The sequence below is a fragment of the Pelodiscus sinensis genome, chromosome 2 (assembly GCF_052426305.1).
Source record: "Pelodiscus sinensis isolate ZL-2025 chromosome 2, ASM5242630v1, whole genome shotgun sequence".
NCBI lineage: Eukaryota > Metazoa > Chordata > Testudines > Trionychidae > Pelodiscus > Pelodiscus sinensis.
The window spans coordinates 51,092,735-51,105,116 of NC_143053.1; the positions used below are offsets into that span (position 1 = coordinate 51,092,735).

The 12,382-nt window shown below is 44.3% G+C and overlaps 1 protein-coding gene across 2 annotated transcripts in view; it reads left to right on the forward strand.

Moving 5' to 3' along the window:
* LOC102445697 (uncharacterized) overlaps positions 1 to 12,152 on the forward strand; it is a 47,042-nt gene extending 34,890 nt beyond the window's left edge. For both annotated transcript variants that reach the window (XM_006135275.5, XM_025190841.3), the window contains 3 exons: positions 6,559 to 6,717; positions 9,219 to 9,386; positions 11,464 to 12,152. In XM_006135275.5, coding sequence (XP_006135337.4) covers positions 6,559 to 6,717; positions 9,219 to 9,386; positions 11,464 to 11,628 — 492 coding nt within the window. In that variant the 3' untranslated portion in view covers positions 11,629 to 12,152. The remainder of the gene's footprint in view (positions 1 to 6,558; positions 6,718 to 9,218; positions 9,387 to 11,463) is intronic.
* The last annotated feature ends 230 nt before the right edge of the window (positions 12,153 to 12,382 follow it).

The window sequence follows — 12,382 nt, forward strand, 5'->3', positions numbered from 1 at the left end:
GAGGGAAAATCGAGTCCATTTCTGTAGGTAAGTTTTTCGAGTGGACTGTCTCCTACTGTGGAGGAGGATATCTTTCACTTGTTGGGAACAGTGATTTTCTATCTCCGAGAACCAGAGAGTAGCCAAGCCTGGAGGTGTAGGGTGTGGAGCTGTGGATGCAGTATCGCTCCATTGTTCTGAGATATTAGGTCTGCCCGGTGAGGTAGCGGGTAAGGAGGGTGAACTGCTAGCCTGTACAGGTACGGGTACCAAGTTTGGCGGGCCCACGACGGGGCTATCAGGATGACTAGGGCTCCGTCTCTGCAGATCTTGCGTAAGGTTTTCGGGATTAACGGTATGGGGGGGAAGGCATAGTGAAGGGGGGCTGTCCATTTGATTAGAAAGGCATCCCCTAGGGAATGTTTGCCAAGACCTGCGCGTGAGCAGAATTGGGGGCATTTGGCATTCTGGGTAGATGCAAAAAGGTCTATGGATGGCCATCCCCAATGGTTGAAGATTGAGTTTGCGACCTCCGTGTGTAACTCCCACTCGTGATCTGAGGTGAAGTTGCGACTGAGTGAATCTGCTCTGGTGTTGTTCACCCCGGGCAGGTAGGATGCTACCAGGGTGATCTGTTTGCGGATGCATGAGTTCCACAGGCGGATAGCCTCTGCACAGAGGGAGCGGGAGCGGGCTCCGCCTTGCTTGTTTATATAGAACATCGTGCAGATGTTGTCCGTTAGAATGCGGACCGTCTGATTGGCAATGTCGGGGGCGAAGTGTGCGCAGGCATTCCTTACTGCTCGCAGTTCGAGGAGATTGATGTGTAGTCGTGCCTCGGATGGGGACCACCTTCCCTGAACGGCTTGGTCGTTCATATGTGCTCCCCAGCCAAGGAGGGAAGCATCTGTAGTAATCTGTACAGTGGGTTCGCTCTGTTGGAATGGAACACCTGTGAGAAGGTTGTTCGGTATCGTCCACCACCGTAAGGAAGCAAGGACGTTTGGTGGAATAGTCACCGTCTTGTTGAGGGAGTGTCGTGACGGTATGTATACACTTGCTATCCAGAGTTGGAAGCATCGGAAATGCAGACGAGCATGGTGGACAACGTAGGTGGTGGAAGCCATGTGGCCCATTAGTTGGAGGCAAGTAAGAGCTGTAGTGGTAGGAGTTGTAAGCATTACACTTATAATTTCTTGTATCGTTATGAAACGTTGCCGAGGTAGGTATGCTCGGGCTGTAATTGAGTCCAGGCGCGCCCCAATGAATTCTATATTTTGAACTGGGTGCAGTGTTGATTTGCTTTCGTTGAGTAGAAGGCCTAGACGATTGAGGAGTGATGTGGTCATACTTATCATGGAGGCAGTTTCGTCCTGTGTTGAGCCCTTCAAAAGGCAGTCGTCTAGGTAGGGGAATATGATGACATTGTGGCGTCTGAGGTATGCAGCGACGACTGCTAGTACCTTTGAAAATACCCTTGGAGCTGACGAGAGGCCGAAGGGGAGGACATTGTATTGGAAATGATCCTGGCCGAGAGTAAAGCGTAGATAGCGTCTGTGGGCGGGATGGATAGTTATATGGAAATACGCATCTTGTAGGTCGAGGGCTGCGAACCAGTCCCCTTGATCTAGCGCAGGAATGATTGTTGTAAGTGTGACCATTTTGAAGCGTTGTTTCTTGAGAAACCTGTTCAGTTTGCGGAGGTCTAATATTGGCCTCCAGCCTCCCGTTTTTTTCTCGATCAAGAAATAGTTCGAGTAAAACCCTTTCCCGTGGAACTCTACTGGTACTTTTTCTATGGCTCCGATAGAAAGGAGGCGGTCGATCTCTTGTTTTAGTAGAGTGCCGTGAGAGGGGTCCCTGAAAAGGGACGGGGTAGGGGGAAGGGTAGGTGGGGTAGTGGTAAATGGGATAGTGTATCCTACTCGAATTATTTCTAGAACCCAGCGGTCCGATGTTATGGATTCCCATTGTGGGAGGAACGGCCGCAAACGGTGGGTAAATAGGCAGCCATGTTGTGTTATTGCTAGATCGTGAGGGAGGTAGTGCAGACCCTCGACCACGACTTCAAATTTGCTGTTTGGAGGACTGGGTAGTTGGTGGGCGACCTTGATTAGGTCGTCTTCTCTGAGGTCGTTGCCTTGGCCTAGTGTCCTCATAGGGTCTCTGTGGCCGGTTGTATTGCCCATATCTATAACGATTGTACGTATTATATGGGGTGTATCGCCTGCGTTTGAAGGGCGGTGTATACATGCCTAGTGTGCGAAGTGTGGTTTTCGAGTTCTTACTATTATGTAGCATTTCATCTGTAGAGGCTGCAAATAATTTTTGTTTATCAAATGGCAAGTCTTCTACTTTTGGCTGAAGTTCTCGGGGAACTCCAGATGATTGTAGCCAGGAAGTTCTGCGCATGACTATCGCAGTGGCTGTAGCTCTAGCTGCTGTGTCAGCAACATCCATTGCCGTCTGGAGGGCAGTGCGAGCGATGGTGTGGCCTTCGTGGACTATTGCTTTCAAGATGGCTCTTTTGGACTCAGGGAGATGTGGTATCAGTTCTCCGAGCTTCGAATAATTATCAAAGTCGTGATTCGCTAAGAGGGCAGAATAATTTGATATTCTTAGTTGAAGCGTAGAAGAGGAATATATTTTCTTTCCAAAGAAGTCTAGCTTTCTATGTTCTTTGTCGGTGCTGCCATTCTTGTATTGCGGTATCTTCGCTCTTTGCTGTGCAGATTCAACCACTAAGGAGTTTGCTTGTGGATGCGTAAAGAGGAAGTCATTGTCTTTCGGTGGAACAAAATATTTCCTATCAATCTTTTTGTTAGTCGGTTGGATGGATGCTGGTGTCTTCCACAGATCTTCAGATGTTTCCATGATTGCCTCATCAATCGGCAGGGCAATTTTACTATGCAGCGTAGGATGCAGGTTCTTTAATAAGTGATGTTGTTTCTTTTGTACTTCTTGTAGGGAGACATGCTGACTTGTTGCTACTCGCTTAAATAGCTCCTGGAACTGTTTAAGGTCATCCATCGCTACGGTATCTGATGGTATCACTGCATCGTCCTGTTGGGCAGTCAGGTCATCTGGGTGAGTGACGTTTATAGATTGAATGTCGGATTCATTATCCGAAAAGCGCTCCTCCTCCTCTTCCTGCTCTGTGTGTGATGCAGGGGGTAGGGGCTGTGGATGAGGCAGACCTCTCCGAGATGGTGTGGAGTGGACTGAGGACCGGCGTCTGTACGGGTCCCATTGGTCCCAGGGCCCCCATTGGGGTGGATAAGGTGGGGGCGGGTAAGACCAGTAGGGGTGCCATGGGTTTTGTTGCGGTCCAGCCCTCTGATAATAGGAACGAGACCCCCTTGGCGACGTCTGTCGCGAAGAATATGTCGTATGGCGGTCATCCTCTAGAAAGGGAGCGCCATGAAAGGACACTGGGGACACAGATCTGGCAGGGGAATGCCTTGCAAGGGATGTCCCTGGTGAGCAGTCAATGGGAGGGGGGCAGGGCTGCTGTTGCCTGCTGTGAGAGTCAGACGGAGTCTTAGAGAGCTCTGCAGCAGACTCTCGAAGAAGCCTCTCATTGTCTGTTGCCGGTGCCGGTGCCGGTGCCGAGCTCTGGTTTGTGGCGGGCTGTGTATTAGACATGCTATGTTGCGGTGCGGGTTGTTTTAGCGGTGCCGTTCCTTTAAGCGGCACCGGGGTTTTTCGCGGTGCCGGGGCTTGCAGCGGCGCCGCGGTTTGAAGCGGCGGCGGCTTTTCTTTTCGCCCGGGTTTCCCAGTGCGTTCCCGGGAGGGCTCAGAAGCAGCGCGCACCGGCGCTGATGTAGACCGGGAGGATTTTCCCTCTGCCTTATTAGCAGGGGTCCCCGGGTTTCTTTGCCCCTCTCCCTGGGTTTTGGGAGAGGAAGAAGGCGGGAGAGAGCGAGATGGTGAGGCTCTCTGCCTTGTAAGTTTCGTTGGCAGGGGAGTTTCGTGCTGCAGTTCCCCCTGCTCTGAAGGCTGCAGAGTCTTATCAAATAAAATCATCCTCAGGCGGAGCTCTCTATCTTTTCTAGCTCTCGCCGTGAGGGAAGCACAGTGTGTGCAGCTGCGGGGCGAGTGAGCTTCCCCCAAGCAGCGGATACATTTCGTATGGCCGTCAGAAGCCGGCATAGGCTCGCGGCACTGGTCGCATTTTTTAAAGCCTGAGGAGGCAGACATATCTTGCTGCTTGTTTCTTTAAAATGTTGGTATTTCGTTTCTTTTCCTTTCATATGGTTTATGTGTTTTTCTCTGGCTGAGGAGCCAGGAGAGAGAGAGCTCCGGTTCACCCGGGGCTCCGGTCTGAAGGGAGTTTTAGTCCCCGAGGGGGGATTTTGTTGTCAGTTTCGTTCTTCTTATAAAAAAATATTTTGTTGTTATTATTTCAAAGAGAAAAATAAGGGAAACTAACTTGGAGTAACAGGGGAAAAAACTATGTAACCTAACTAATAGAAAATACAGTCTGAGGGACTGTGAGGGAGCTCCTGCTCGCTCCGTCCGCTGACGAGGGCGGTTAAAGAGGAACTGAAAGGGAGGGGGTTGAGCCGCGCGCTGCAGAGGGCGGGAAGGGCTCGAGACGCCCTCTGGGCATGCGTGGCTCAACAGGGGGAAAACTGCTTTGAAAAGCTCCGATCTGCGGCTCAGGGCGACCCTTCACCTAGAGTGGAGCACCCACGGGGACACTACTCGAAGAAGAACCTTCCATTCACCTTCCCAGTCAAGCCAACTGCTTTTTTTTGCGGAAGTGCAAACGTGCTATTTCGGAAGTCCGGTCTCTCTCACTCCATGAAAAAGAAGAGATCTTCCAAAAGAGGGGGATTTTCCAAAATTTGGCCCAGTGTAGACGGGCTAAATTTCGGAAAAGCCTCTCCCAAAAAATTGAAAAAGCTGTAGTGCAGACCTATCGCTAGTGTGACATTTCTCAGCAGACTTCTCTCCACAGCGCTCTCAATGTGCTTTTTACACTCACTCTCTACCTGCAATTAGTGCTTTCCCTTGTCACCGATAGGTCTTAGTCTTTAAAATTTCAGTGGCACTCAGACCTTTTCTGTGCTCTGGTAAGCATTCTGTTATATAGGTATTCCCAGTACTCCCTCTATTCCAGTGGTTCTCAAATGTGGTATGACTGTCTTGCAGTTGGGGCTGAGGGTGCCAGCGTGCCAGTCTCGCACCCTCCCCCCTCCTTGAGTTTCGAGTGCCAGTGTGGTCTTCCCACTGTTGAGGAGTGGGGGAGCCCTGGGCCTCATGGGCTAGCTCCAGCTTGTAGGGGCAGGAAGTGGCTCCACTCACTTCTACTCCCCCTATCCCCAGCTGGGGGAACTGCAGCACAGGAAACCACTCACCTGGAGGCTTTTCCCACTGCTCCTACTGGCCAGAATCCCAGCCAATGGTAGCAATGGAGAACAGTGCCTGGTAGTGGCGAGCAGGGACATAGAGCCAGGTTCGCATACCCCCATCCCCATCATGCCTAGACCTCTACACCATCCCCTTCACACACTCCCATCCCACCCAACTCACTCCTGCACCCCTCCCTCCTGCCCAAGCCCTCAGCCTTTATCCTCCCTCCCACACCTCACATCCCCACCCTCTCCTCTTGCACCCATTTTGTCATCTTAGGTGGTTGGCTGGTGGTCCACAAACCTTTCAAAAGTTTGAGAACCACTGCTCTATTCCCTTGAATTTCTGTTTAGTTGAGAGTATGATTTTTAGGTGTTACTCTTGCATTCTTTGTCTAATACTATTTGCTGGAGTTCCTTTTCCATCCAGTTCTAGACTCCCATTATCACTTCCCTACAGAAGTCCATAGGATTCTCCTTCTTTAGCTCTAACCCGCTCCTCCAGTGCCCTGGAAACCACCTCAAAATTTCAACCCACCCAAACACCATTGCTCATGATAAAACTACCTATGCATATAATCAATTGTATGTTACCTGCTCCAGACAGATGAATCTTAGTCATGGCACCTACTACACTGATATTGCCTCCAAGACCTCTCCACTTAGCTTCCCAAAAACTCCCTATTTCCTCACTCAGCTACTGTAATTTGATGTACAGCAAACTGGCTTGGTTACTTTGTAGGAACCAATCCCTCTATAGCATGCTCTGTTCATGGTAACTCTGATCTTTACATTGCAGGTTTATCTTATGCATTGTTCCAAGCATTGGCTTATCTTAGCTAGCACAGACATCCTGACTCCAGCATACTGCTTGTCAAGTCCCTATTTATGACATAAATCTTCCATTCATCTTCCCAATCATGCTCGTTAAGGAATAAGGCCAGTAACTTATGTCAGGCCTACATTTGGCCCCTTTCAAGATTCAGCTGTGCCTCAAAATGTGATTAACATTAGTTAATGTTACTCTTACCATGTTGAATGTAAAAAGCTCATCCTCTCCATAGGTGTCCTCCATTGGTGTACGTGCAAAACATTTACATGAAGTTCTCAAGCACTATCTACAAGCACATCTGTAAGAGGGGATTTTGTGAGTGTAAGTTCTAACTTCTGCTCAAGTCAGAGTTAAACTAGGCATAAGGCTTTAATGCATGATTTCCTACAGGAGAGGCAGCTGAGAGAGAAGGAAAGCAGCTGCCATACAAGGAGGATTTCTGAGCTAGCCTGTGAAAAGGAAGAAGAACGACAACTTGAGATGGAGCTCACTTACCTGAAGAGACTACTGCAGGATGAAAGACAGAAAGCTCTTGCTGCACAAGAACAGGTATTGCATATTGGTTTGAGTTTCTCAAATTCATCACACTAAATACAATATTCATCCCATGGTATCTCAACACCTTTAAAAAGCTGAAGTTCAAGTGACAGATTAAATTTTCTCCCTTGTTAGATTTCTGATTAATATTTTCAATAAAATTTCTGAGCTTAAAAAAAGAGCTTAAAAAATCAAAACCTGACCTATGTGATTGGTAACAGGTTGCCAGTTTAGGTTTATATTGCATTAAGATAGCTCTTGTATAATATTGGAATGGATGCTGGAGTTGTATAGAGCTCACATTTGAAATATCTAGACTCCTGTGCACAAAAGTTCCAATTCCAACAAGGTGACTCAATCCCTTAGCCTTCCAAAATCGATATTCTACATGCACATTCTATAAATACGTAGAGATCCTTTGGTATGAAAGGAAATTGTTCAAGTTAAAAAAAAAATACAAAATTCCATTTGCCATTATAGCGTATGAAGATAGTGGAATTATACTACAAAAATGTATTTTTCGTAGTACACACATTCATATTATAGCCTGACTGCTTGAAAGAGCTGTTCCAAAACAGTATGCAAATCAACAATTTCATCAAGGGGATTTTTTGGTTTGCAAATAATTCACTAACCATTCTGACCTCTGAATTAATTTAGCACTCAAAGGTATTCAGTGAATAGTTTATGAACAACTTGCACCTTGTCCTCTGAAAGGTGAGTCCAAACTGTCACACGAGCTATTCACTAGCATTTGCTGTAAGTGATGATAATAGTCTTAATACAAATGAGGAACTAAAATATTTTCATGAATATCATCAGTGATGTCTAAGTTGAGAGCAATATAGGTTAAAAATATGTACAAATCTTCAGTTATTTGACTAGTTTTAGATTATGCAAATACAATTGTGCTACTCATTAGTATAAGTTCTGTTACTATCGACTCAGTCTGAGTATCATGGAGCTGATTTTCAGAACTGTGCCCGCACAAATCTATTGGCGATTGTCTTCAATTACTGCATTTGGATACAAGTCAGAACTCACTGTACATGCAAACATCTTTATTTGCACATGTAATCATAAGAGTGTATGAATTGGTTAAGACGCTTGTGCACAATTCTGGGATGGTCCTTCTGAAAACCTTTTTGAATTTCAGGTAAAGTAAAATGTATAAGTTCTCCCCGGGTGAAAAAAAAATGTACTCACAAACAGCGCACACACTAGCAACATAATACAAAACTGAATTTTTGTGGGTAAGTTATTTAATAAGGCTTGCAGTATTTCTCACTTCTGACAAGTCCGTTGTCTATCCATCACCTTTAAATAGCTGAATTTATAATTTTTTTTAAACCTAAATAATGCAATGGTGACTGGGCAATGCAAGATAGAGGGAGGAGAAATGGGAGTACTAACAAAAGAAGCTTATTTGTTGAGTATAGACAATATCTTTAAGTCTTGTAAAAACAAATCAATGTTACCCCATGACATTTACACTCCAAGACAAACAAAATTCCCTGGGACACCTAGAAATGTTATTTTTTGGGGGGAAATTTTTGGCGAGAGTATAGCAAAAAATGAAGGGGAACAGCCTGGACATTTGAAAGTAGCCATCCTTTTATTTAAAAAAATTCAAACCCAATTACAAACGGAGAAAGCTGAACTGAAGTTCATTTGCAAATTCAATATAATCAATTTAGGACTGAATAAAGATCTTAACTGATTAATGCACTATGAAGGCAATTTCTCCTCTTGATATTCACATCACCACACCAAATGCTGAGAATGAGCCACTTCTACCCTGACTTGACTTGATTAGCCTCATTTACACTATATAGAATAGTGTTCTGTAACTTCATCAGATGAATTGGAGTGGAAGTGGGTTTTACCCATGAAAATTTATGCCCTAATAAATCTGTTAGTATTGCAGTGTAGACACCCCTTTAGAGACTACTTTGAAAGAACTAGCGCTATTCTGAAATAACTTAGTCCGCACATCTACACAGCAGGAAGTTATTTTGAAATATAGCATCAAAATACTGTCAAGCTGGAGGACTTCTTACTCCGACTCCTGTAATCCTCATTGTATGAGGAATAAAGGCAGTTGGAAGAAGCTCTATTTTGAAATAAGTGCTTTGTAGATGCTCCCTATTTCAAATTAAGATATGCAATTGACATCGCTCAATTTGTGTAGCTTATTTCAAAGTAAGCCCTGCACTGTAGGCACACCCTAAGGTGCCATGGGACTTCTCATTTTTGCAGATACTCTCACAACTATCCCTTGGAAAAAAGGGTGGGTGTCTTGCATTTTCACTGGCTGTTGACTTTCTACTATATGAGATTTAAATTCTTGAATTATAGTCAACCATTACATTATTCTGAATACAAAATATTAGGATTACCTACCTACAGAAATTAGATTGCTGAGCAACCTGAAGCCACAGGAAAGACATATCAGTTTGTCAAATTTTCCTTTGGAAATTTAAATGCCATCTGTCCATTCATTGCATCAATAGGTACTACATCTCCAGCAAGTAAGGAAATCTGTAGATCTAAACGGGCAGTCACTTCAGAGCCAGCTACAAGATTTAGAAAGAAGATGGTCAAGAGCTCAACTGGAAAATTCAAAGCTGCGAACAGAAAAAACTCATTTGGTAGAACACATTTCTCAGTTACATCAACAGGTACATGAATTCACTGCTTCTTAAAAAACAAGTGGTAGAATTTGTACCTTACAGTTGAGTCATCCTCCTTTATAATGACAATACTATAGAATAATATGAAGAGATCATTTAAAACCATACCTAGTGACAGACAGCTACAATTCTCTTTTCCATGCTTACATCAATGCAAGTGGCATCACTCTCTACATTTCTTATTTACCCTGATGTAAATTTGGAGTATTTAGAACATGGCTTCAGATAAGCAATGCAGGTAGCAACACTTGTAGTTACAAGATAGACTGGGACTTTCTAGAAGACCCACTTTTCAATCACTTATAATTTTGCCAGATTAATGTTGTGGGCTGAACTTCTCCTGATGACATCTATTTAAGCTCAACTTTGGGGGAAATTTTCAGCAAAAACAGCCTAAATACTTTTCATAATGAGGTTGGGGAAACACTACTGTAAAAATATTAACGTGGGCAAAACAATTATTAGGTTAAGACGCTCAAGTACCCTCATGCTTTGCAGTAGGATCATTCAACTTGGCAAGGGTGATGGGTCAGGGATGTACCTGAAATGTTTTGAACACGGTTCATAAAAATGTAAAAAAGGTTAGTTGTTCCTTGTGATAACAGGACACCTGCTTTGTTTGAACAAAGCCATTAACCAAAGCCAAAAATCAGATTTATAAAATGGAACAACAGCCCTTATTGTTGCAGACCTGTTAGTCTATCACAACATGCACCACTATGTGGCATATTAACAGTAACTGCCATTACCAGACCAGTATTCTCTCTCCAACTTTGAGATGCTTAGGAAAGTGCAAGAAATCCAAGAAAAACTCCACTTAAATAAGATATACAGTTCAGACACACAAAGCTCTAGATTTCACATTTGGTATTGTTTTCTTGCCCTTTCATCTCATTCAAAATAAAGAAAAATTTAGGAAGAACCTGGGCAAATGGATACCTTTCATTGTGTATTTCTGAGAGTAATCATCTTTACCCAGAACAGTTTAGAGAAATTTGTTTTACACCAGGGGTTGGCAATAATTTCTTGATGGGGGGGGGGGACATGCCAAGATTTTGGTAAGTGGTCAAGAGCTGCACTCTTCCATATCAATGGAGGGAGTGAGGGGTCTGGGATGGAGGCAGTGTGCAGAAGGGATCTTGTAGGAAGGAAGTGGGATGCAGGAGAAGGTGTGGGGTTTGGGTGAAGGAGGTAGTTGTGACCAGAGTTAGGGGACTAGGGTGCTGAGGTTTGGGTTGTGACCTTAGGCAAGAGGGGGTTGTGACTTGGCGCAGGGGACGGAGATGCAGGAGGAGGCAGTGAGTTTGGGTTGTGACTTGAGACACGGGATTGGGGTGCAGGATCTGGGAGAAGATATGGAGCAGGAGGTGGGGCAGAGGGTTGGTATTATGTGGGGTAGGGAGACAAAAAGACTTATCTGCTTGACTCCCAGCCAGCAGCCTTCTCAAACCAACTGCCTGCCTGCCCTGGCTACAGGGACCATGTGGTTTTTGAATAGCTACAAGTGTGGGGGTAGCGGCAAGTGCTTTGCAAGCTTCCTGTTGACAACAGGCAGCTCCCATTGGCCAGAAACAGGCCAATGGGATTGTGCTGGGGGTGGGAGCAGCACATGAAGGCTCATAGCTGTTCAAACAGAACCCAGCATCAGCTTCCTTCAGCAGCATGCGGAGGAGGAGATGGGAAATCAGGCAGTCTGCCTGAAGTTCCCCACTGCATCCGCTGGCCAGAGCAAGCCAATGGAAGGTATTTTGCCCAGGCCTGTGTTTACACTATATCCTCTTTATATAAAGATGTAACACAGAAGTAAGGGATCCATTACAGTTATGTGCTTTGCAGCAGCTTGAAAGAAAAGATTATTGCTAATTTGACAAGTAGGGTTAATTGTTATGGATTACTGAGTTGATTTTTAGGAACTGGTAACATGTACACCAGTTCCGTTTGTGTACTGTTGCAAACGGAATTTCATCCACACTAGAGTAAAGTTTTAGGACAAGATCTCTATCTAGGCCCGAGACTATATGATACAGAATCAATACTAACTTTTTTTTCCCTTTCAATTATCTAGCTTTCTGAGAAAGAAGATGAAATCCGTCACATGCATGCACATGTTAATACTATGTCCTATGACCTCAACCGTCTGAAATCTCAAGTGGAAATAGACCATACCTTGCACAGAGAAAGATGGAAAGAGTTCTCCAATATTCTATCATACAAACCACCTGCAAAATGAGCTCTATTTAGGGAAATCGCTCACTTTTTCAGTAACTGACCCAATAATTTTTAAAATGAAACTAACCCTAAATTAGTTTATTAAACTCCCATTGTAAAAAAAGTGTGTCTTGAGGAACCTATATAAAGCATACTGCTCTTCAAGAAGTGTTCTGCATTTCTGCACAGTAAATGAAACCAGGTCATATCAGAATCATTTGGAGCCTGGGGAGATAAACTAAGAACACTGAGTGGAATCTGCATGATCAGCTCTTGTGAAGCTGCCCTTCAACTGAAAAAACAACTCATTTAGCCACTTCAATTGCAAGGATAGTCTCACATAGTCATCACTCCTAGGTGGCAGGCTCTGCCATGCAGAAACATGCTTCCTGAATTTAACACTACAAATTAAATAGAAAATCCATTAGTTACTTTTTAAAATTGTCTTCATATAATGAATTGTTTAAATGAATGTTCTTGCTGCACCAGCTCTAACATCCTCTACCAAAAGCAAATGTATCAACAACAATATACTACATTCTAAAGTTGTAGCAACCTTGAAAGCCTGAGAAAGTTAATGAGCTTTTGGCATTCAGGATTAACAGGAAATATTAAATTCATATAGTATTATATCGTCTATATGTCAACTCTGAAATTAAGGAAAAAATATCAAGTTCATTCTCAGCTTTCACAAACATTCCTTTTGGCTCAAATTAAGTTATGTCTCAAAACAAAGATGGCAATTTTGGAAGTTTTGAACCAAATCCATTTACTCC